Source organism: Crotalus tigris, unplaced genomic scaffold (genome assembly GCF_016545835.1).
Source record: "Crotalus tigris isolate CLP2741 ecotype Arizona unplaced genomic scaffold, ASM1654583v1 scf7180000018371.15429387391:27106975, whole genome shotgun sequence".
NCBI classification, from domain to species: Eukaryota; Metazoa; Chordata; class Lepidosauria; order Squamata; family Viperidae; genus Crotalus; species Crotalus tigris.
Genome location: NW_024096970.1, coordinates 4569901 through 4596610, shown reverse-complemented (window position 1 = coordinate 4596610; position 26710 = coordinate 4569901). Strand labels below are relative to the sequence as shown.

Below are 26710 nucleotides of genomic sequence, written 5' to 3'. Positions count from 1 at the left end.
TCAAAGGCTCAAGGCTTTTGGTAAACAACTGCTAAGAGTAATTTTGTTGAGCACTGAGTCCAATAGAAAGCACACCTGGGTTTGCAAATACACCTGTCTTGAATTTCAAGTAGATATTATCTTATTAATAAAAGCTATAAATTAGCAAAATGGAAGTGGTACTTTCCAGAAATACATAAGCCAAAATATGGGCTGGTTTGCTCCTGATTTTACTTCCCATGTGACATGTGGAATTTCAATTTCCAAACAAGCTATATATAAATCTCAGCTTTCCATGCTCCCATTTTTGACTATACATGTTTATGTATTCAATATTTTATCCTGCCTTTTCACTTTATAAGTAAGCTGAGGTGAACATACCTAATATTTCTATTTTCTCCACAATGATCCTGTGATTATATATCTCTTACAGCATTTGTTCATAATGCAAAGAAAATATTTTAAAAATTAAAAACAAACACATTCCCATATCAAAATGTTGCCACAGTCCCTCAATATTTTACCAAGGATAAAATATAAGGTGTTTTGTGGGTGAACACTTTGATGTTTTGAGCCTTTTTAAATCTGTAAATTAGATAAGACTTGATGTTCCCCTCCCTTTCAAGGTATTTTTATTGAAGAACCAGGAAATCTGTCAGAATAGGTGGAAAAACGTATTAAGCGGTTTTTTTTTTTTACTTTTTGAACTATTGATATTTGTATTTTGAATATTTCAAGAAAATTCCGGGTACATTAAGAACAGGTGATAGTGAGATATTTGTAAAATAATTTCTCCAAGCCCGTTTCGAACCTACCGGCCTTTTCATTTAAATAGGTATAAAACCTAAAGGTGTTTGACTTTATCTCCCATTCTTTTCCGAGGAGGATTGGGTGCCCTAAATTTTCTTTTTATACGCATTATCTGTAGAACAATGCCACCCATCTAACGGCACATCTCAACGGCTGTTGCCTTATTCGTTAACAACCATTATTCTTTCGCTCAGCGTTACGCCAAGGCCAAGCAGCCATCGGTGAGAATCGCGCGGCCAGAATCATTAATAATGTATCCAGGACAGGAGAAGGGCGGGAAACCCGAAGCATTGGAGCGAGGAGGGGACGAACCACTCCAGCCGAGTACTTGCCCGCAACGTTCAGTGCAAAGCTCCGCCCTTACAACTAAAGGACTAAGAGAGTATTTTAATTTCGGCAACTAGGCCTCCTCATTGGTCGAGGAAGAAAAGGCGGGACGAATTCTGGCCAATCGAAGCGAACCAAGGAATGAAGGGTAGGGCTTCAACCTGAATGACAGCTCGGGAGATAAACAAGTCCCTGCGCGAGACTCTCCATTAAGCGAGCTGCGTAGCCCACTTTTCCCTCCAGAAGAAGGCAGCTGGTGGCAGGTCAAGTGAATAAGTTCGCTTCCTGGTTTCTCTACTGAGCCATCTGCGACTCGTTCACTCAACATGAAGAGTCAGCAACTTCCCAGCACCCACTCAGCAATAATCGAGGGAGCGCGCTGCAACGCGCAGGCGCTTGCTAGCTAAGGTCTTGCAAGCGGCTCTGGGCCTTGTAGTTCCGGTATTCCCAGTCTTCCCCAAGCGTCTGCGAATTCGCGCCTCCATCACTACTACCTGACCCAGAAGCCCTTGCGACTCTAACTCTTGGAAGCCGTGGTTGAAGCGGGTGGCGGCTGAGGGGACTCCCCCACCCCCCCCCAAAACCCAAAACAAGGAAATGGTGCCCAGTGTGGTGGCCTCGTGCCCTTGCGCCTGAATGCTGCCGGTCCGTCCCCCCCGCACACCGTTGTCCACCTCCCTCTCTTCCTTCTCTAGTCGCTCCTTCCATGGGTGAAAGACATGGACTACGAGTTCAAATCCAAGCTGGCGGCCGAGCGCGAGCGGGTGGAGGATCTGTTCGAGTACGAGGGCTGCAAAGTCGGGCGAGGCACCTACGGGCACGTCTACAAAGCGCGGCGCAAGGACGGGTAAGAAGAAACCGCGCGGCGGGGAGCGGGAAGAGTGCAGCGGCGGCGGCGGCCCAGGGGAACCGAGGTTAGGAGGCGTCGGTTCCGCAGCGACTGAACTTTCAAGCCCTGCTCCCTTCCGTGGTCCTGTCCCAGCAGCGGGGCTTAATTCCCGTACCCGTTGGGTCGGGACGGCTGGGGGGTTGGAGGGCAGGGCAGCTAACTGCAGGGAGAGCCCTTGGTGGGCGGATCTAAGGGTCACAGTAGGCGGGGCCAATGGTAGGCGGAGCCGGAGTCAAGAAACTACGAAAGTGTGAGTGCGAGACGGATTGATCTTGCCGGAATTTGACCCCAGGATAGCAAAAGCATCTTTGGTAGATTGACACTTTTCTGTTCCACCCGAATCTCGTGCAGGGAAAAAGTCAAACGCTCTCCAGATTGAAATCGAAATCAAATCTTTGTTTGAAAAACCGTGCTTAGCTCAGCAATTTTTGCGGTTAAGGCAAAAAGGAGCCTGCGGTCGTTTCTTCTGTGCTCCTTTATTCCTTCAACAGAAACAATGAAAGATCAGGAGTCATAAGTGTGAGTTTTCCTAGCGAGAAAGCGAACAAGTGAGAAAGAACTCTCTTTTCCGTTCTAGAGAACAGTAAAAGTCATGGGTACTTTTCTTCCTGCATGATCACAGCACCGAAGATTGGTTCCACAACATCCACAAACTTTTTGCGGAACGGACAGTTTGATCCAAATGCTTGCTGTGTGTGAACAACACAACATAGAGGACTAGTCATAGGACATTTTATCTTTTCATTTGCCCTCTTTTGGCAACTCTGTCAGTGGAGTCAACTTAGTTCACCAACTTCTTTCTTGCTATACTTTCTAGAAAAAATAAAGTGAGGAGAGATCATTTGTATAGTGCACAAACAGCTACTGCCTTTATACATTGTTTGGCCTCTGTTTTTCTTCAGGTTGAGTTCAAGGATGGAAGGGATTGCATGGCTGCTGCTGTCTCCTCACTCTTTGCAATGAATATGCATTCTTGTCACTGGTAGTGCAGCTGGAAGGATTAGGGATAGCGGGACCACCAAAAAGAATGACTTGGGTCAAAGAAAGCATTGCCTCTATGGTTCTTCTGTTTCATTCTGTGCTTTGAAGAAGTCAGCTAATTGGATCCAGTCCCCCCTTTCAGAATAGGGGTGGACTGAGTGCAGAGATGAAGCATCTACTCCCTGAAATCTCTTACTCTATACCAGTGATGGCAAAACTTTTAGAGGCCTGGTGCCCAAAAACAGGTCCCGCCCCCACCCTGCCCGCCCCACCCCCGCCTCACCCCATCCCGCTCCCCACTCTCTGCCTGCCTGCCCGCAGGACCACCCACTGCCTCCACAGCCCGCTACAGATCGCCCAGGCGGCTCAGCAGCACCATGGCAGCCACGCCCTCTGCCTGCACCCCGAAAAATCAACTGCACGCGACTGGACACGAGGGCAGAGTCTTGTCCCTGCTGCCTGGCTGCCATGTTCTTGGCTGCGCCGCTCCGCGTGATCTGCACTCAGGGGCGACTCTCCAGGGGGCTGCTGGTGAGATGGGAGCTGCAGGGGGAGGCAGGGCTGGGGCAATGGCACACGTGCCCACAGAGAGGGTTCTGAGTGCCGCCTCTGGCACACATGCCATAGGTTCGCCACCAGTGCTCTATACAGTAGTGGGCTCTTAGAAGTGGGAACAATTTATTGGGGCGGCTTGAAACCTTCCCTGCTGGCCATTGATTTTGCTTGTGGGAAGCCAGCAAATACCTATTAGATGTTGTGGCCATAATCATGACCCAGACACCCAAATGCCTGGATTGTGATCATGTGACCATGGGAATGCTCTGACACCTGTAACTTACAGAACTGGTTGCAAGTTATTTTCTTCAATGCCATCATATCTTTGAACAGTCAATGAATAAATGGAAGCAAGCTGAGGATTATTGGTACTATATCACCCATCTAGAAAGGGCAGAAGTGGTTGCTTGTACAGCATTTTTGTTTATTAATATCTCTCTGGGCAGGGAAATGCAAGGAATCTTGGGGCAGGATATCCTTCTTTCTACCACTATTTATTATTTATTCTACCACTATTTATTGGCGCCTGCCTTTAAAAATGAAAGTGCAAAAAAAAAAAAAAGCAAGGGAAACAGCATACCATGGAAATATCCCCCCCCCCAACCTTCACAAGATTAGTGGTATACGCCAGACTTTACATTTAAAAAAGAATAAAAAATACCCAGAAGTTCTAGAGAGCCAATCAATCAGAGAATGTAATTAGTTCTGCATGAGGGATGATAGATAAAGAGAAAGGATTTGAAAAATTCAGTGCACTGGATATTGAAGTGATTGGCGCCTGCCTTTAAAAATCATCAGATCTGATATAAGTAATCTTCAGTTAATGATGGTATTTGGAACCAAGAACTCTATTAGTAAGCAACCTGGTAGTAAAGTTCAATATCATATGACCATACTGACTCATATTGGCAATTCTAGTTGCATTCATTAGATACTTCCATACAATCATTAGGCATGACATAATGTGATTGCCATTTGTGACCACCTGCTGGCTTCCCATTAACTTAATCAATGATCATACGACTGCAGGATGCTGCGACCGTCATAACTACAATTGTCGTAATTGCAAGCTGTTTGCCATGTTCTGAATTGTGATCATGAATTGTGATCATGAATTGCAGAGATGCTGCAAAGGCCTATGACTTCAAGGACCAGCTATAAGTCTCCTTGTTTGGCGCCGTTGTAACTTTGAACAGTCACCAAACAAATGGTTGTTTATCAAGGACTACCTATACTGTGCTCAGATATGTGCATGCCAAATAAAACTATTAATACAAAAAGAAAGGATTCCTAGATACCACTCCACTAGAGGCACCTAAAAGTAGGAAACACTTTATCCATTAATGTTTCCTTGCCTTCTGAAGCCAGTGCAAAGGTGAGCTAATGAGAGCATGTGCCTCATTAGAATTAGTCCTTTATTGTCACTAGTTTGTGTCTTGTGTGTAAGGCCCCAGCTGTTGCAAATAATTAAATTTGCTTTGGGGCTCCTTTTGAAATTAAACATTGAAAACAGCCATTCGAGTTGTTTACAGCTTGATGTAGGACATGAGTTGTTTAAAAATGCACAAGTCGTAGAATACCTCCTTGTTGGATTGTTGGATATCTTGTATACATGTATACATACTTTGTTGACCGAAACATTTGATATTTAAATACTTTCAAAGTTGCAAGCTTTGTACAGATTTATTGAAAAAAAGACAATGAATATAGTGGCATTTATTTTTAAGTAAATATACATAAAATTGATCAGCATGACTTGGTGTTCTCCTTCCATGGGTCTCCTTCCTGCCAGCCCCATCCCTCCTGTGCCTTAAAAGGAAGCTGCCCTGTCAAGGATCTGCTGGGTTTTTGTCATGAACAGGATGCCTTAGCTGTGAGTTTTATGATTTTTTTAAATAGGCTTTTATATTGGTTTTTCTTCTTTTTAAATGGTTGGGTTGGTTTTTGTGTGTGTGTGGTTTTTCTATTGTAATTGTTTATAAGTTGCCTAAAGATATATATGAGATGGGAAGCTATATAAATGTGAATAATAAATATTCCAAGCTAACAATAATATCACAATCATATATTGATGGATCAAAATGCCTACTTCAAACAAAATTATAGCTTCCTAGCTCAGTAGTTTATTTGTTACCCATTTAACTAATATTTTAAAAGAAATTCTAGAAGTGAATTATGTTTGTATTTCAGAAGGTTTTGACAGTCATTGAAGTACTTGCAACATGGTAGTTGAAATAATTATTGTTTGTATAATAATGCTATTGATTAAAAGGAGAAAGGAAAGTCTATAATTAGTCAGACCTTTTAATATAGTTCTTTATGATGTGGAGCATTGGGCAGGTTTGGGAGTCACCATCCTATTATATTTTGCATATATATGAGGACTAATTTGTTATACTTATATTCTGTATTTTCTTCTTCAGTCTTCAAATGCTTTTACTTCCTTGTAGATGATGATCATGCCCACATCTGAAAAAATATTAGTCAAAGATCTGAAGGGCAACAGGGTAAATTCACATGTCTGACATTTGAAGAGGAATAATATATAAGCTTCTATACTAAAAGAAGTCTTCAAGTCAAGATGATGAATATATGGTTTAAACAGAAGGTATGGGCTAAACAGAAACCTGGGAGCATATATTTTTTGGGAGTCACTCCCTACATCATAGAGTGCAGAGTGCCATAATAAAAGCATAAAAAGACACAGACTTCATAGAATATAATAATCTCCAAAGTAATTTAATGATAGGAAACATCCTTTCATTTCAGAAACTGTCTAGATAGATGATTAAATTGTAGGATGACAACTGAGTTAAAGGAGTACTAGAGCTCAAAAGATTACAAAAATCTTTCTTTGTACTTTGATCTGATCCAGACCAGCTCCACTTTATGTTCTTAAAATTAAGGGACTTCTTCCTATTTTCCTTACAAACAGAGCAAATATGGCTAGAAATTGTGTCTCAAAGTCATCATTGTGATAGTTGCCAACTTTGAATAAAAAATGTCTAAGAAAGCCTTTACTGTTTTGATACCTTAGATGGTAGGAAATAGCAATGGAATTTACTCATTGCCAAGGTTAAGTGGGGTTGTTTTTAGTTAGTTAGTCAAGCATTTTATCTCTCCTTTCGTCATAGCTACTGCTGTAGTATTTTCCTTGGGTGAAGATTTGAGTAAATACATATTCAGACCAATATAGATCCCATAATTTTGTAGTAGGATTGACTTCGGCTTCTGAACAGTTTATACTGAAAAAGAAAAAAAAATGTTGGCAGTCTTTATAAATATGAAGATATGTTGGAAATATACATTGGAAATGCCTGTTGAAATTTTATTTAACTATGTGTCTGGCTTTTAAATGAACTTGTAGTTGAAGATGGAGGCTCAGAGAATGGTATACATTTCTTACATTCATGTTTGCTCTAAATTTTGCTCAGTTTGCATAATGTGTCCCAGTGGACAATTGGTTGCTACAAGTTGCTTCCATTTCTTATTGTAGGCTCAAGAATCCCCCAAGGTAAAATTGCTAAAATTTGGCATCAGATCGCCAAATAATAACATAAGAGTTATCTTCTTTCTGGAACAGGAAACATAGCTTTGTAATATCTCAACAGGTTTAATTCAATTTTTAAAAAATAACAATACACTCAATCGCTCCTCACTCTTCACTCAGGAAATGATGGAAAATTTCTGCTTTGATGTCTTCTGATAAAATCATTGTGTCATTGCCTTCATGCCTCTCAGTGGCTAACATTTTTTTTTTAAAGTAGCTCTCAACTGGGTGCTTTACTCTAATTTTGCACTTGACAAAATGTAGATTTTCCTTAGTATGGTATTCTTTCTTTAACATGAAGTATACATATAGTTCTGATTGTAGACCTACAATAATATCTTTAAAATTATGCAAAACATAGATATAATTAATGATATAATAACAAATTGGTTACTTATTCTCTGTTCCTTACTGAATTTTGTTTCAAAACTCAAAATACAGCTTGATTGGTAATGTGATTATATGGCCAAAGGTTATTTAACTTTGGATATAAAATTAAATATAGATCTGTCCTTGGATTGGAATAAACAATGCATGATATTAAGTTTAATACCTCTGAGATATTACATCCTACAGTTAGCTTTGGGCCATGTGAAATCATACACCAACAGATTATCTTGGATATATTGGGAAGACATCGTGTCCAACCGAAAGCTTTCTGTACGAGCATGCCATTACTAACCGTGTCTCTGTTTTTCTCTCCATATACATTTTCATTCTAATGTGGAACTGTATGGACGCCACTTCCGGAAGTCTATTCTGGGCCTGGGCAACAAAAAATTAGCTACCGTTTCTGCTGAAGTGGTGCGAACTGGCTGAATCCCACCCCTGGATATACCTGGTTTCATGCCATTTTGATGTAATAATTATGGAGCCACTTATCACTTCCTGATGATTTAGATTGTGTACTGTATTTCAAATTGAGAATTTGTATATACTAAAATTTGAGGAAGGCAAAGACTGTAAAAAGTTGTATTCCCATTTAATTATGCGTTGTTGATAGCAAACAACTCTAATATGGGTAGTGATGGATTTTTAGGAAGGAGTTTTCTAAATTATAATTACAACTACTCAAACTGAAAATGGTATTACTCTGGAACTATAAACCCTGCTTCAATAGAAAATATCAAAACTTCTCTGAAGTTGGACTGTTAAGAAACTATCCATTTGTTGCTGCTCTGATTTCCAGTTTTCACAAATGTTCATGCAAAAGACTGGGTAGATTACATAAACAAACATTTCTGGCCCTCTGTTATTAGATGTTCTTTCTCATGTACTGCACTATGCCAGATGGGAGCAGATAACAGAGGTTACATATTCCCCATTCTCTTTTTAAAACTGAGCTTTTTTCAAAGCCTGCCTGGCTCTTGGCTAGATAGCGCTTTCTGAATTTCAGAGGAAAAGGAATTGAGCCATTTGTCAACATAGAAAATATCTTTTTATAAATGCTTGTTTATTATCCTTATAATACAGCAGACATGTCAAACACAAGACCTGGGGGCTGGATGCGGCCCGCGAAGTGGTTCCATGTGGCCCGCAAAGCCATCCTGGAAACAGTGAGGGAACGGCCCACGCTGCCTTGGCCCTGGCTCAGGCCAGCCGGGAGCCAATGTATAATTTTGTGGTGGCCATCTATGCTGAAACGCATTCAGTCTTAGCTCCACAAGGCCGTCTGGGACCAGCGAGGAACCAGCCCCTGCCGCGTTGGCCCCATCACTTGGGTTCATGCTGAGGAGGTGTCACCCTTTGTGAGGAATAAAGAAGTGCACCATCGCTTGGAAGTGGCCAGCAAATGACCCTCGCCTATTTCACATATCCGGCTTGATGGGCTCCATGTAGGAGTTTCGGCAGGCAGCGGGGCGCTCTACTCACAATGCCAAGAGGCTGAGTTGGGCGGCAGAAAACTGATGAAAAGTGCAATCCTGCCTAGCCCTCAGCCTGCCCAGTTTCAGCAGGTAGCAAGGTGTAAAGCTGGCAAGCTTTGCACCTCCCGGCTCAACCTCTCGGCGCTGTGAGGAGAGCACCCCGCTGCCTGCTGAGACCGGGCAGGCTGGGGGCTGGACAGCATTGTGCAAGTAACATTGACTCTCATGCTGCTCATGGCATCCCCTCCCCCAGAGCCCACCAAGCCAGATATGTGAAGTAGGTGAGGGCCATGTGCTGGCCACTTCCAGGCGATGGTGCATTTCTTCATTCCTCACAAAGGGTGACACTTCCCCAGCTGCATTTTTTGCCTGTTTTTCTCCCTCCCTCATCTCAGATATTTTCCCACCATTCTGTAGGAAGGAAGGAAAGAAGGAAAGGAAGGGTCTGAAGGAAGTCCTGCCTTAGTCTTGCCCTGCTGCCCTTTCACCATCCCCTTGCCCCCTCCTCCTGGCCTATCCTGGGGGTCTCCCATCCTATTGCTAAGGAAGCTTTGGCTACAAAGCCGGGTCTCCTCCCATGGAGAGGGAATGGGCCTCCCTCTGACTTTGCCCTTGTAGTTATCATGAGCAACCTGGCTAAGGAGAGCAAGCACAGCAGCAGCAGCCTTGAAGAGAAGGTAAGTGCAGCTGGGCGTCCCCTTGGGGAAGTGGGGCTGGGTTTGGTACCATGGGTGCTCAAGGGCCAGGCTGGGCATTTTGACCTCTGCTGCCCAGGGCTCTGGGCAGCCCGCACCACCATCCAGCCCCCCCGCATGGCCTGAGAGGAACAGTGAGGCTCCTCCAGTGGACCACGCCTTGGCACTTGCCCTGGTCCCACCCCCTTCTGCCAGAGATCCTCAGATCTGTCCCACTCCTGCCCAGGCCCCCACAGGCACCCTTGACGCGAATGATGTAGAGCTGGCCATGTCCACCCAGTAGGCCACATCCATTCCATCCATGCCCACCCAGTAGGCCACACCCACCCTGGCCACACCCACCCAGCCCCCCAAGGGCAACCGCAATGCTGATGCAGCCCTCAATGAAATTGAGTTTGACACTCCTGTAATACAGAAAGACAAGCTGTTCTCCGGTGACCACAGAGATTGCAACAAAAAACTTTTGATTTGTTCTTCCCCAGCTTGGTTCTGTGAATATGTTGGATAATGCTCAGTAAATGCTTGGTTTTGAATGCTGCTTCATTCTCAGGTTTAGACAGTTCTTTTTTTTATATATGAAGGAAGTGCATGTGTGTGTCCATATGTGCATGCGTGGACATGCTTTTTAAATGCTCAAGAAACAAATAGAATCAATGGGAAACCACTCTGCACATCTACATTATTTTTCTAACCTTTTAATAATAACTAAACATTTATTTGGGACAAAGTTCATTGAAAGTCATTTATTTTTGAGTAGTCATGTTTAGGTTTGTACTCTTTACCAACATGTCAATTTCTTATTACATTACATTGAGTTGGATGCCTCTTCAGAAGCAGTGTAGAGATTTGGAAGAATATATCTTTATTATTTTTTAATGGAAAAATTAATGGTTGTTGATGCTGCTTTAGAAATCTACAGACTAAAATACATCTGTAATTAACTCCATTCTATGTACAAAGTTTTAATGAATATTCATTTAAAATGTTAAAAATCACACAGTCATGGGTTACTAGAACATCTAGAAGTATTTATTGAGTATGCCGGATCTGGTAAACTCTGTGCAGTTCTGTAGGGAAGTACTGAATGGAGATAAACTTGAAGAGAGAATGGCTAAATAAACATCAGCTTACTCTGAGAATAAAGCAGTTCAAGATAATGGTGTTTATTCTCTTTGTCAAACTTTCAAGATTGTAATATAATGTACATTAACTTATAGAATTGTCATACTGCTTGTGATGTCCGTTTCCTGATCTGGCCAACCTCAAAGTATTAACAAATACTAAGGAAGCACATTTAAATAATTCAATAATTTTAGAAGAGAAGCCAAAAGAAAATAAAAGGGGTTGATAGAGACTGAGTCTCTTAATTAAAGAAATCTGTGGCAAACTTTTAGTGGGGATTTTTTTGAAAAAAAAAAAAAAAAGAAAGAAAGCCTGTAGCAGTATTGCCAATTAAAATTCCATAGAAACCCAGCCAACAATGCATATTTATAGTTTTCTAATCACCATGGTACCAAGGGACTGCTACAGTATAGCTAAAATCCGTGTTAGCATCTTACACAAATGTATGACAATTTAATCTGCCTTTCTTCTCAGAGGAATGAAAACATTTAATACCTGATACATCATTATAATTATGTATTTGTTGATTAATCTACTTGTATTTTAGAATCTAGATAGTCAATAAGGTTACGTAGATAATTTTATATTGCACATCATCAGTTGTGAATCTTTCTAAAATGATTAATTTTCAACCAAGTTATTGATATAGTAGTAGCACTTTTGATTTCAGTGAGTGGTAGCATGCTCAGTAAAGTTTCTTTTTTATCTGGTCAGCTATCTGTACATTTGATTTATGTATGAAATTAACCAAAATGAAATGTTAGCTTTCCGTGCTTCTTGAGACACATTTAAAAGTACTTGCAGAGTTTGCAGGGACATCCAAGTGGAATATTAGCAAAGGAGCTTACTAGCAGCTTGATTAGGATGCTGTTAGGATGCTAAAACTGCATATGAGTAACACATGTGCTTCATAAATTTAAATATGGGTAAATGAATTTAATTGTTTTATGCACATGGTAAACTTACCAAAGTAAAGCCTTTCATATGGCCTATATCTTGTAAGAATGAGGTTTAGAAGTGGGAAAAAAGTAACTTTGGGGGCATATTTTAAATCTATGTAATTAATCTAATATTGGAATTGATGAATGCCTGCAGTGCCTGGTTAGAGAATTACTTGTCTGTAGCGACTAACTCTGAAGTACTCTGAATTGTATTGATTATGTATATTGTATGATTATTGTGCCAACCTTGCATTTTTGAACTTGATTTTCTAAAATGCTGATATAGCTAGCTAATCTGATCTTTCTAAATCAATATGCCTAATAAATCTGGAGTCTTGGAGTCTACTAAGATTATAAGATATTTAAATGTGAAACTCCATAACTGGTAGTTATTCCAACAGGAATATGTAGGCTACTAATACAAAGAACATTAAAAATATCTAGTAGGTTTGCGAATAAGTTTACAGAAAATAAAATTATCAATTAATAAGGATTTGGTGTTCCGAATCTGGAGCTATAACATCATGCTTAACTATTGTCAGATATTAAATACTGGAAACCAACGATTTTCTGATTTGGACAACTTTGGAATATGCATATACAGCATTTATGATTGGATGAATAATATGCGGATCAAAATATACTAATATTCTAGTATCTCTGGAAACCAATGGCACCTTCTGGTAAAGAAGTTTCTTGGATGAGAAGTAAAACGATTTCAAGAAAAATCAAGAAATTCCAGTTGCCATTTGAAAAAAAGCATCTTTTGGGACAACTATGACCTGGATGATTGAAAACCTTCATAAAGATATATCTATGAAAACATTCACCTCAATTAGAAAACTATGGAATATAGTGTCTATTGAATATTTTTTAAAGATTCAACCCTTTTCCCATGCTAAATTGACTTTGTGGAGAAACCCAATTTTAAAAATTGGGAAAAAGATAGTACGAAAAAATTGGATAGAAGTGGGAATATTTACTTTGGACTGTTCCCCCCCCCCCGCTCGTGTCAGAAGCACCAAGGTCCTTCTGGAATGAAAGGATTAGCCAGTAACATCACTAATGCCCAGGAGATGCCCAGTTGCTGGGCTCCTTTCATGGCCCTGGCAGGAGCTGGAGTGAAGGACGAGAGCTCACCCCTCCCCATATGTACTTTGGACATATTATGCAAAGACCTACCTCTGGAGAAGGTTCTAAAGTTGGAGAGTGGAAGGAAAGGGAAGAAGAGAACAATTAATATTTTTAATTATAGTGGTGATGGATGCACTGTGCAAAGATCAGAAGGACCGTGTTGGGGACAGATTGTCATGAAGAAAATCTGTGTGGTTACTAAGAGTCAACACTGATATGTTGGCACAGAATCAGTCAAACCAAAGATGTTTTTGATGTTTGTAGTCATGGCCTGATGTATTTAGTATTGTTGACAAAGGAATCAGTGTAATGACAAACATTAGTGGTGATGACTCTCCTTCAAATATTCTTCTCTTGATATCAACCTTTCCCAGACTATCACCCTGATCAACTATTGAGCCTTTCATTGTCTAATCATGTGGCAAGAAGTCAAATGCCTTCTTGTAATCAATCCTTGCCACGTGAGTTCAAATTGGTCTTCTTCCTCCTCTTATAGTTTTCCAGAATCATCTTGTTAATTAGGATCTGATCTTTTGTTCCTTTGCTGTTTGGAGAGTTTCCTCTCTGCTCAAGTGAAAATAACTTGTTTTCAATAGGTACTGTTGGACTGCATCAACTATCACACCAGTTAAACATTTGAAAGTTGATTGTAAGCAGGTAGGCTGGTGCTGCTTCTTTTGCTGGGTCTTTCATTATCAGGTAGGTTTTAGCAGATATTAGCCATTCAATTACACCTCCATGCAATATGTTAAACTGCTTGGCAATGAATTCAGTCAAACCATATAGTTAATTTTCACCTGTGCTGACCAATTCTTGCTGTTTTCTCCACCATTTCTGCTGTTATTACAACTTCTTTCACTTCATCTCTTTTATTTTTATCCACTTTTATCCAAGCTGCATTCTTGTTGTATTTCTTTGGATTGTACCACAGCTGTGCCCAGAACTGCACTATTTCTTTTTTGTCAGATGTTGACTGGCTTGTTGCAGTTTCTTCATTCAGGAAATTGGAGATTCTGCCTATATTGTGGAATTTGAGCTTTGTATCAGCTGATCTTCCTGGCTATAGCTATTATTTTCCGCTTTATTATTTCCAGTGCTTCCTTGATCTTTCTTCTTTCTAGATGATATTTCTTAATCAGATATTCTTTGGTCTTCTGGTTCTTACAGCTTCTTTTTTTTCATCTGTTGTAGCCTACTTACATCTGATCTTAGCATGCTGAACTTATTTTTCAGCCTGGTCTTAAATTTTGGTGGCACACTATATTTGGCATTGGTTTCTGTAAATTATGTCTCACCACATTGTTTATGGGAGAGACACTCTTTATCTGGCTCCTCTGATGAGACCTGTCCAGTATGGTTGAACCTCTGGCACAGCACTCATTTTCCTCAGAGCACACAAGCCCACAATTATGTCTTGGTAGTGCCTCACTGGGGGTTTATTATTAAAGTCTATGTGTCTGTCTATGTGTATGCATATTTACATGTAAAAAATTTAGCTGTGAATTAAGGCCTGTAGAATCAACATTTTTTTTTGTTTTTCTTTTCTCCCAATTGTTTTCTTGTTTAACTCCTTAATTTTAACCAATTAAATTATTAGCTAGTTAACTTCTGTTGTCTTTTGATAGTAATGGTGTCATTCTGACAGGAAATTTATACTATTGTACATCCTTCTGCTACTTATGAAATGGCAAGCAGCTGAGGAAAAAAGATTCCATTTACCTCTTGCTTAGTAAACATGCAGAAAGGAAATTTCTTTGTAGAATGGTGATGACAAGCCCCTTTGCAAAGTGTGGTGGATGTGACACTTGGGTTTTGGGAGGAAAGAACATAGGGATCCTTGCTTGAGGGAGCTAGAACAGCCAACCTACCATACTGCTGTATGGGTGCTCATATAGGTGCAAATTCAAATATTTATTCACTTAGTGCAATTTAATTTATTTTAACCAATTCCATTGAAATATTGCTGTTATAGTTCATATTGTTCTATAGGATGCTGGATAGCCTTGGAAAGAAAAGGAAGATATAATTCAGAATAATAGCATGTATGGATTATTGTTTAGTAATGCTCTGCTTGGGTCCAAATCAAATAATGTAGATTAAGGGATTTTAAATAATAAAATAGCTGTGAGGATCTGTAAAACGAATGCTGCAGTTTCCTTAGTAAGTTTTGTAACTATAATACTAAGTTGTCTGCAATTTGTCACCATTGTGGTTGCCATTATGCATGCAGCTTTGATGCTACAATCAAAAATGCAAGAGTGGGCATCTCCCTATCAACAACCACCACCGTTGCTGCAATAGATCATAGGATTTATTGTACTTAGCACACTCTTTGACAGCACAACTGATTAGATAATGGCAGGAAGCTGTATCTTAGGGTTAGGGTCCCTCCCTCCGCCCTTGATAGCTAGCTAGTTTGTCGAAAACAATTTTTGTTTCCTGGGTGAAGTGAGGACATTTGTATCCCATTATATGAAATTTATTATCTCATATGGAATTCATTATTTCCTGCTATAGGAGTTATAGCATGTTGATGAGGTTGCCTGCATAAATCTTTGATTAGGGAGCACTGGCACATATTTAGGGATAGTGGAGCATCTTTATTTTCTATTTATTTATTAATAACATTTATATGGTCACCCAACTCACACATGGTGACTTCAGGCGGCTTACAAAAGTAAAACCTTAAATACCAAACCGATTAATTCCGCTGGGTATGGGATGTCTTTCATTTCCTGGCCTATTCAGCTGATGTAGTAGTGGCATATTCTCAGTTGAACCGTGCCCCAATATAACATGAACAGAAGATCTAGAATTGTTTGCCAGTCTCCCCCAGATGCCCAGTTGTCTAATCTAAGCCAAAGAATGACCCAGTGAAATCCAATCAAATCCAGTTCTTTTATTTGCTTATACCTAATAGAATCTCACCAGACTAAAGCGATAACCTTCTAACCTAATAGATATAGTATGGGATATTCTAGGGCGTGGCTGCTCTAAACCTCTTCCTCCCTCCCCCATCCGGTTCAAGACTGCACAGTCTCTTATCTTGGGCCCTTCTCTAGAACGTGCCACTCCTCCTGGGAAGCCACAGTGTGATGCTGAGATTCCCCTCAACTCCTTCGGCAATTGCACAGTCCATCACACTAGCAGACGCATTAGGACTATAACTCAGACGTCAAGATGAGCAGTGCTCTATTGGTTAAGCATTCTGGGATTTGTAATTCCAGTGCACTGGAAGGGTAGCAGTTGAGAAAAGCTGTTCTGCAACAACAAGGAATAATAATTCACTTGTCCCTTGTTGCTGTCACTTTTACCAATGTAATTCTTCTCTTTTTATATACCGGTAGTTAAACAGGTTTTCCATCTAATATTTCAAAACATTTCAAAATACGCCTCTGTCTTTTATTTATTCAGAATTTTTAGAACAGAATACTCCCTGGGCTAGCACGAGATTAGCAGTATTATAGCTATAACTAGTTAAGGGTAGAAGAAATATTTCAATGTTCAAAGGGCGGCTCTCTCCCAAGTAAATTTAACACCAGTGTTAAAAAATTAACTTTCATCTGTATTTTATTTATTTATTTATTTATGAGACTTATATACCGCTTTAAGTGCAAGCACTCTCTAAGCGGTGTACACCAGTAAGCAATGTATATATATATTTACATTGCCCCCAACAATCTGGGTCCTCATTTTACCTACCCCGGAAGGATGGAAGGCTGAGTCAACCTTGAGCCGGTGAGATTTGAACCGCTGACCTGCTGAACACAGTCAGCTAAAGTGGCCTGCAGTACTGCACTCTAACTGCTGCGCCACCTCGGCTCTGCTGCACTCTAACTGCTGCGCCATCTGTAATTGGAATTATGTCTCATTAGATTAAAAATATAAATTTGTATGGTACCTGCACCACCGATGATCAGTTAGCTTTATCACTCTTTATTCCTTCCGTACAGATAACGTTTTAATTTTTATTTAAAATGTATGATTGCCTCTAGGAGTCTAGGATATACATTTTTCTTAAATGTTTTCATCATAACATTTTAGCATTACGCTATCCCCACTTTCTCTTGAAGCAACAGCTATGGAGTTTTCTTCTGTCTAAAAGTGATTGATGAATCCTGTGCTGGGTGTTGTAACCTTTTCTTGTGCTAAATGGCAAAGATTTTGAAATATCCCCTCCAGTGAAGATTATTTCCCTCATATCATAAAGTTAGGATATGTCCAGATATCAATGAAAGGTGTTTTTTATAAAAATGTACTTATGTTTACTTTCAAAAGCACAAACCAGATTGTTTTCAATTTATATTGTGCAGTGTGTGAATCAGCAGTGCTAGGCTGGATAAAGATAATAGTTGGGGTTTTCCACTGAGTTGAAGGTGGTTCAAAAGAAAGGTTCTCATCCTATTTCTACTTCTAGTAAGCATTTATTTTTAAATGTTATAACTGTGAAATGTGCTTAACCAGAATTACCTGTGGGACAAAAAAAGGAGATGTAGTATATGCCATAGGAGGCAAAGTGTTTTTCAAATGGCTTTCGCTTTTTAAAAGATTGCCTATTTCCATCTTAGGGTATACCAGAAAATAGAACCGTATTTGCTTATTTGACTCCTTGACAACCTTTCAACTACTTAAAAGGATTTAGTTTGTCAATGATCTTGTTTCCAAATAGTGTGCCTGCTTATTAAAAACTGGCTTCATGGGATATCTAGACACTAGGCCAGACATGTCAAACACAAGGCCTGGGGGCCGGATGTGGCCCACAAAGTGGTTTCATGTGGCTTGCGAAGCCATCCTGGATTGGCCCTGGCCCAGGCCGGCCGGGAGGGAGGGAGCCAATGTACAATTTTGTGGTGGCCATCTATGCTGAAACGCATTCAGTCTTAGCTCCACAAAGCTGTCTGGAAACAGCGAGGAACCAGCCCCTGCTGTGTCGGCCCCGCCCTCTGGATGCATGCTGGGGAGGTGTCACCCTTCGTGAAGCATGAAGAAATGGACCATGCCTTGGCGCTTGCCCCGGTCCTACCCCTTTCTGCCAGAGACCTTCAGATCTGCCCCACTCCTGCCCAGGCCCCCACAGGGACCCTTGACGCGAACAATGTAGAGCTGGCCATGCCCACCCAGTAGGCCACACCCACTCCATCCACGCCCACCCAGTAGGCCACACCCACCCTGGCCACACACCCCCCCCGAGGGCAACCGCAATGCTGATGCGGCCCTCAATGAAATTGAGTTTGACACCCTTGCACTAGACAGTGCTGAATTCTGAGATGTGAATCTTGTATATCTTCATAAATTTCTGCCTTTTACTTCTGCTGTGTTCATAGATTCCAATGGGCTTCGTATATGGACTTCAAACCTTGGAGGTAGCAAGATACTCAGCAGAAGGTAAAGAGGAGTGCTGTCTTCTGGCATCATAATGTGTGCCTGTGTGCGAGTGTGCACTGAGATAGTACTGTGCAGTCCTTGAAGGTGAAAAATAAATACATGTATAACATCGGGGTCCTGGTTAATGGTCAGTCATGTCATTACACTGCTTGTTTGAGCTGTTCATATAATCCATACAATTAAGAAGGCCCTTTCGTTGGTATCTGCTCTAACTCTGCATTCCATTCTAAAAGGGTCCACTGGCAACAGTTAGGAATAAAGGGGTAGAATGAAGGGAGGAGGGGAAGACAGAAATTTCTGATGTATTTCTCACATGCATGTATACCTGCCTGTCTCTTATTTCTGGGTGGATATTTATCTGAGGAGTTCTGGAACCATATAACAAGTTAAACTAAAATCAAACATGTGGTTTAGCACGATGCATGAATCCAGCCTAAATAAAAGCTGAAATTCTGCACAATAAATATATGTTATATTGGTTCGTACTCCATGTGACTTAAAGTTGCAGAATTTATTAGACTCTTTCATTCCTTACACTTTGTTAGCACTTAAATCTTTTCTTAATATAGAAGGGAGAAATCTTTTGAAATATTTAATTTCAAACCCTCTGTATTTATTGCAGTGTGAGATTTGATAGAGAACTTTGGTGATAATCTCTCTTACATTATCCTTGAACTGAGATATTTTAGTCGCTTTATATATGAACTCATCAGGAACCAATAGAAATAAATATTCTTTTCTTCAGTGATAATGTTTTAGTTTCAATAGCTGCTGTGGGTCTGCTTTTACTGTAGTAATTGCAATTAAAGACTGATGTGACTCTGGCTATGTAAAGAAATTTATGGCCAATAATGAAGAGTGGTTGCTTATGATAGCGTCTGAATTGGGCCATTTTAGGGCTGCTTGAAACTTGATGTTATTTACATACCATTTACATACAAGAAAACTTTTAAATAATATGCAGAGCAGAACTTAGAATAGTTCGTTGCATGTAGAATTTCACTGCATATACACAGGTGGTTGTGATTGAATTTTATTTCCTGAGGTAAAGGAGAACCATAAACATAAATGTGTTTCAGTTCTTTTGGAACAAGCACAGGGAACTTATTTTTTATTGTGATTCTAGGTGCTCAGGTATGCATCATCTCTCTTGTCTTGCTGCTGAAATGTACCTCTGTGCCCAAGTATGTAAAGCGTATGAAAAAAATATTCTGCAGAACTGCAAAATAAAGATGGTTAGTTATTTTGTGCTTTCAGCTCTGTAAAGAATTTTTACTGCTCCATACTGTGTAACAATTTTCAGTGCACATTATATCTGCAAGAAGGGTGAAGTCATTAGTTTTAGGAATTCCTTTTACTGACGAGAATAGAATTGGCTTCAGAGGTGACACTCTCAGCAGGAAATTATTTTAGGATTGCAATAATAGCATGTGGTTGAACAGCTTTATTAGAAGTTTAGAAGAACTGAACATAAACCAGAGGTTCTTTTAGGCAAATTCTCTGCCCTTAAGGCAGGCTCCCTCAGACCCCTTTTTCCTTTAACTTCCCTAATCCATATTGTAATGTTCTACAGGATAGCACTTTTGAATATCATATCAGGTTACATGCACTCAGATAACCCAGTTTAACTTAGAAAAGGGAAATACATTGTTATTACCTGAGCTGAACTGGGAACTGTGTTATTTCAAATAAATATTATCAAAATCTATTGTTTTCTAGTGAAATAGATTGTGGGATTGAGTGCTATAATATGAGAGGGAAAATCAAGCAAACATGGATTGCAATAACCCACAGAGTTGGTTTCTTATCTCGGAATACCTTGCCTGGCATGGAACTACAGTATGGTAGTTTTGAAGCACTTTTGGGATACCACTTGGCCAAATAGACACAACACTCAAAATTGGGTAAAATGAAAGTCGTAGTATATGACCCTGACAGATTTTGGGACTTCGTTTTCACTTAAGGTTTATTACAGATCTACTTTAAACTAGCTTCCTTTTGTCTAGATCAGGGTTTTTCAACTTTTTCACCCATTGTACCACTTTTAGGATATGGCAACATCCGAGTACCACCAGTCACCTAGCAAGGTGTCAAAAACTTGATGACCACCCCAAAAATGAAAAAAGTGATAAAGTACAGGTAGTCCTCAATTTACAACAGTTTGCTTAGTGACTTTTAGAAGTTAACAATGGCACTGAAAAAAGTGCCCCCCAAGCCACAGCTGAGTAAGACACCTGCCTGCCCACCTGGCGGCACTCTTCCTCCTGTCCAAGGTTTTCATTGTTGTGAGCATTTCTATTGATTGGCAGTGGGGGTGGGGTGGGTGGGTGTTTGGTTTTTATTCCCCCCGTCTGCTGGGTGGTTGCAGCAGGTTTTGGTCAATTCATATGACCCTGGGACACTAACCGTCATAAATATGAATCAATTGCCAACATCTGAATATAAATCACAAGACCCTGGAGATGCTGCAACATTCCAGCTGATTGGCGCTTCTTCTGGGCTCAGAAGAAGCACCAGGATCAATGCCGCTTTCTAGCTGATTGTTCTTCTTCAGGGCTCAGCAGAAGCACCAGGATCAGCGCCAAACTGCAGCTGGAGCCTGCGCTGATCCTGGCGCTTCCACTGAGCCCTGACAGCCCCGAAGAAGCGCTGATCAGCTGGAAAACGGCACTGATCCTGGCGCTTCCACTAAGCCCTGACAACCCTGCAGCTCCAGCCATCTCTCGCTCAGGCTTGTGCGGTGCTGCCACTGGTTCAGTTCATTCCCCTCCCCCGCTACCACTCTTCTAGGATGGTCGCGTACCACCTGCAAGGTGCCAATGTACCACAGGTGGTACCTGTACCACTGATTGAAAAGCCCTGGTCTAGATGCTCATGCTAGGATAACTTTCTGTTAATGAAGCTAATCCTCTGTTCCGGTCTCTAAAAACAATATCCTTTAATTCTTAGATTAAAGCATGTTGGAAACTAGAGATCTATAAAAAGAAGCTTTCTTGGTTTGGTGGCAGATCATTTCAATTTCTAGTGTTCTACAGATGAAGAGGAGGGGTGGACTAATTCTTTTTCATTAATTTTAATATGAGAAAATAAAATGAAATTAAATAAAAAAGTAGGAAAAATAGTTGCAAAAAATACTTTCCTATTTAGTCATTCATCTTGATGGAAGAACGATCAAGTGTGCCTGCCTATTTGCCATGTCTTCTCCCCAACCTGCAACAGGTGCAGAACATCCAAGGCAAGAAAAAAATAAAAACAGTTATAGAAAACAATATTTTGCTTAAAGCACAGTCGGTTACTTATCAGCCATGTGGAATATCTCTGTGGAGCAAGGTATTTTTCCCCAAATAAAACCACAATTCTGTGGATAACCATTATGCGCAATTATACTTGATTTTAATAGTAGTTTGTTATATTATTTTAATTAGATGCTTAACAAAAATTAAAAATCTGCATTTTAAATTTTAAAATACTTTTATGTGAGGGTAGGTTGTAAAAGAACAGTATCTTTTTAGATTCATGTCCCTCCTGGCTGGTTAAAACTTCCAGGATGGTGACTTCCAGGTGCGTCCAGACAACAACAATGCCTTGGTCTGCCCCTTCTTAAGAAACCATCATTGGACCTTACCTATCTGGAGAATTTTTTCCAGTCTTCCACCTTTCTTTTTGGGGGAAGGTGCTGCAAATGTGGTTGTGCTATATAGCTCCAGAGGGCCCTGGAGAAAATCAATTATCTGGATCCATTTCAATCCCATTTCAAGCTTGATTATGGGACAGAAGCAGCATTGGTTGCACTTGTAGATGATCTATGGCAAGGGCAGGATGGGGGATAGTGCATTCATCCTCTCACTCCTTGATCTCTCAGAGGCTTTTGATACTAATGACCATGGTATCTTTTTCGGGTGCTGCGGGATTTGGGGCTAGGCAATGCAGTCTTGCACTTATTTGGTTCCTTTGTCCAGTACTGGTCCCAATTGGTGTTGATAGGGATTCTGAGGTCCATCTGAAGGTCTCTCTTTTGTGGTATGCCACAGGACTTGGTACTCTTTCTGCTCCTTTTTAATAACTACATGAAGTTGCTGGGTGAGATCATATTTATTTATTTATTTATGAGACTTATATACCGCTTTAAGTGCAAGCACTCTCTAAGCGGTGTACACCAGTAAGCAATGTGTATGTATGTGTGTGTGTGTGTGTGTATATATATATATATATATATATATATATATATATATATATATATATATATATATATATATATATCTTTGGTTGTTCGGGTTTCTCCCACGTAAAATTGGAAGTGTCTTGGCGACGTTTCGACGAAGTCCCATTCGTCATCTTCAGGCTGGTGCTTTCAGCTTCGTGCCTCGAGCAGCAGTGTGTGGTCTTAGAGTTTAAACCCCCAATCCATACATGAAGCCAAACTGACCCCTCATGAAGAGGGAGGCACGGACCACGACGCGAAGCCAGAAAAATAGCAAGGCAGCCCAAAAATCTTAACCCTCGCCAACTCAGACTAACCTGAGCACAACCAAACAGAACACTCCCCCAGCCAATCAGAGCACAGCCAAGCCCCTAACCATCAGAACACACCTCCACCCAATCAGAACACAGCCAAGCTCCCACCCAATCAGTTCATACCTCCACTGGCAGTTAAAAGGAAGAAACAGCCAAGACCACACACTGCTGCTCGAGGCACGAAGCTGAAAGCACCAGCCTGAAGATGACGAATGGGACTTCGTCGAAACGTCGCCAAGACATTTCCAATTTTACGTGGGAGAAAACCCGAACAACCAAAGACCTACATACAAATACCCGCGAAAACCTCAGAAAACAAATATATATATAATTTTTACATTGCCCCCAACAATCTGGGTCCTCATTTTACCTACCCTGGAAGGGTGGAAGGCTGAGTCAACCTTGAGCTGCGCCACCTCGGCTCATCATATGACACCACAGGATTAGGTATTATGAGGTTATCACCTTTAAATCCATTCATGGCATGGAATCAGGAAGTGAGAAAGTCTCTTACCAAATGCGATTGGCCTGCCCCGCTCGTTCTGCCAAAAGAGGCTTGCTGCAGTTAAGTAGCACCTTTTAAGAAAACAGCCTTTTCTGCTATAGCCTCTGCCCTCTCCACCTTATTACCAAAGGTGAGATCTGCCACCATTTTTTTTTTTTTTGCCTTCTAGAAAGGCCTTAAAACGGGTTCCCATCCGGGGGTGTGAGATAATATTCCAGGGGGTGCGAAAACTTGGGTTTTCAAAATTATAGATGTATGTGCTTAATTCATTGCCGTTGTTTTGAACTTTTGTAAAGGGTGCGAGAATATATCAGAAACGTTGTAGGGGTGCGGGGTATAGAAAAGGTTGGGAGCCGCTGCCTTAAAACCTGGATCTGCTGGTTGGCTTAGGACACTGATGGGGGTGTGCTATTCTTGGAAGTGGTAGGTGGAGTGATAGACATGATCCCATCCCTGTACCCTTCATGCTCTTAGTTTTTAGTCTTTATTTAATTGTTGTTAATTTTAATGCTTTTATATTTATGATTTTATGGCACTGTGAGTCACTCAGAGTCACTTTGGGTAGTGAAATGGGTAGCATATAAATTTAATAATAAATAAATGAAATCAACTTCCTAGCCCTTTTTTTATTATTATCCCTAAATTGGTGCATTTTTAGAAAGTGACTATTGTAAATGGAATTCTGTAAATAAATTGAAATTACAAGAAGCACGACTAAAATTAGATGTTGTATTCCTAAACTGATTCCTAACTAGACCAGAAAATTAGGAGTATAAAAGCTGATTGCAAAGACAAAATTTGCTAGTTACTTTAACAACTGTTGTTTTGCTGGACAAGATGATTTTTTTAAAAAAAGAATGTAAACTATTGATATCGGAATTCTATTGTGAATGTTGGGATGCTCTGGTATATTTACTCTTTGATTTTCCTTTCTATTTAGAAAAATATTTTTCTGGTTACGAGAAAACTTCAGGAGGGAAGAGAGATTCTTTTTATTATATTTTATAAACACCATATATATTTCTCCAAAATATTTGGATACGATTGCTTTAAACATTGCTTCTGGAATATTATTTTTAAAAAATATGCTAGTGCATAGATATATAGAAGTAATTCTTGTTTAGAGACCACAGTTAGGATCAGCAACTCAATTGTTAAGTGAAGCAGTTGCTAAGTGAAACCAGAACTGTATTTATGATTGTACTTCAGCTTTAATTTGCTTTACAGATCTGTGAGGGTCATAAAGGATTGATTGTAAGATTACTTTTTCTTCACCTGCATAACTGCAAACAGTCATTAAACAAAGCAGTTGCTAAACAAGAACTACTGGTACCGACATTTTACCTTAATATCTAATCATTGGTACATTTTTGTGTGTGTGCCAATGCGATTTGGTTGTCTTTAAAGAGTGCAGGCAAACATATGGGTGGTACAGTTATTTTTAATTAGACATTTGTTTGCCACCAGCTTGTCAGCTACATAAAAACCAGTCTTGCCTCCGCTCCAGCCAAATTCATTTCAAATCTGAAAGAGAAAAATATCTGAAGTCAGCATTTGTTCTGACAAACCTTCAGCTTTTCTTAGATTCTGTGCATCATAGCCATGTTTGCAGAGGCCATACCAAAGCAGAAGTCAACAAACTCTTTCTGGATCTTCAAAGATGAATACAATCCTTCGTTGGTTGCAAGTTCAAAATTTCTGGAAAAACTGAAGATGTGGTTAGAAAGATTTTTTTGAGATAGAAACTGAACATTTTCAAGAAGTTAGAAAATTAATAACACGGTTGTTAAGTGAATCTGGTTCTCCCATTGACTTTGCTTGTCAGAAGGTCGCCAAAGGGGATCACATGACCCTGGGACACTACTACGGTCATAAATGTGAGTCAGTGCCCAAGTGTCTGATTTTTGATCATGTGACCATGGGGATGCTGCAACGGTCATAAACGTGAAAAATGATCATAAGTCATTTTTTTCAGTGCTGTTTGAAGGTCATAAATGAACTGTGTAAGTTGAAGACTACCTGTAAAACCTTTTTAGAAATATATAGATATCTGCTATACTATATTATACCAATAAATTGTTGTATAGACCAACAAAATAAATTAATATGAGGCATGAGTTTTGATTGGTATTAAATCAATAAAAATATTTTATGACTAAAATCAGTGTTCCTAATAAAGGTAACAGGAAATATACATACATGCTCACCATTTGGGGTTATAGATTTTATAGTACATTTTTGTAACAGACTGGCTCAATTTTTAATAACAGTTTACAGAATAAAAATAGCATGCTGGTACCAAAGTTTCATATAACATTTGCAACAGTATATTGGCATACTATACCTTTGGCATAGTCAAATTCCCAAAGTCTGATGTATGTGTTGATAATGCAGCAGAGGAATAAGGTTTTAAAAAGTTGGTGTTGAGGTTAAATAAGGTAATATTTAAACTGCAGATACAAACAATTCCTCTATGTCTACTTAATTATAATATTAAAAATGTAACTCTTGAGTATGTTACATGTGCCAATACAGTTCTGTTAATGGCAGCTATATTATATATTAATTAAATTTAGAATTCTAATACTAGCTTACCAGGAGCCAGCAAGAAAATGAATACAAAACAAAATTAGAACGACTGTTTTGGAACAGGTTGAATGGAATTTATGTAAAATCTGTGATTGAGTAGAATAATATTTTGGAGTACTGAGTGGGATTATGCATATTGCAATTTTATGCATATTAATTGAAAATAAATCTAAATTCACCATTAAATTTTACCAGACTTTCTGCATTGTAACCGCTGCACTACTGCGGCGCCTAAAAAGTATTCATTAAAACAATTAACAATTACACAAGAAAAAGGTGTGCATTTTACTGTTTCCCTAAGTACTGGGGGAGTGGAAACTTCTGATAAATGTACATAGAAAGTTGTGCAATATCATATCAAACTTTTTATCCATCTGATTCAAGATTTTGTACTTAGATTCTGTTTATACACTATATCTTAGGTATGGATCTATCTTATCATCTGTTTGGTACCTGATTTTTTAAAATTAACAATGCCAGGAACATAGAATCTTTGGATGTAGAAGTTCCGCATTAGAGTAATTGGATATATAGTAGTGGTAACGGCATCACTTTTTAAAGTCACAACGGCACTGAAAAAAAGTGACTTACGACTGGTCCTTGCGTTTACACCATTGTAGCATCCCCATGGTTAGGTGATCAAAGTTTGGGCACTTTGCAACACTCGTGTATTTATAACAGTTGAAGTATCCCAAGGCCATGTGATCATCATTTGCAACCTTTCAACCAGCTTCTGACAAGAAAAATCAATGGAGGAAGCCAGATTCACATATGATTTACTTAGCAAGCATGGCAAAAAAAGGTTTACAATCAGGTGTGACTCATTTAACAGGTACATTGCTTAGCAATGAAAATTCTGGTCCAATTG

At 39.8% G+C, this 26710-nt stretch overlaps 1 protein-coding gene across 4 annotated transcripts in view; it reads left to right on the top strand.

Annotated features, from left to right (window-relative positions):
- The first annotated feature begins 757 nt into the window (after window positions 1-757).
- The window catches only part of CDK19 (cyclin dependent kinase 19), a 98102-nt gene continuing 72149 nt past the window's right edge, over window positions 758-26710 (top strand). Inside the window, exons 1-2 of one of the 4 annotated variants that reach the window (XM_039351193.1) lie at window positions 758-2030; window positions 18173-18233. In XM_039351193.1, the coding sequence (XP_039207127.1) occupies window positions 1823-2030; window positions 18173-18233 (269 nt within the window). In that variant the 5' untranslated portion in view covers window positions 758-1822. The remainder of the gene's footprint in view (window positions 2031-18172; window positions 18234-26710) is intronic. The other 3 variants (XM_039351195.1, XM_039351194.1, XM_039351196.1) reach the window with 3 other exon arrangements.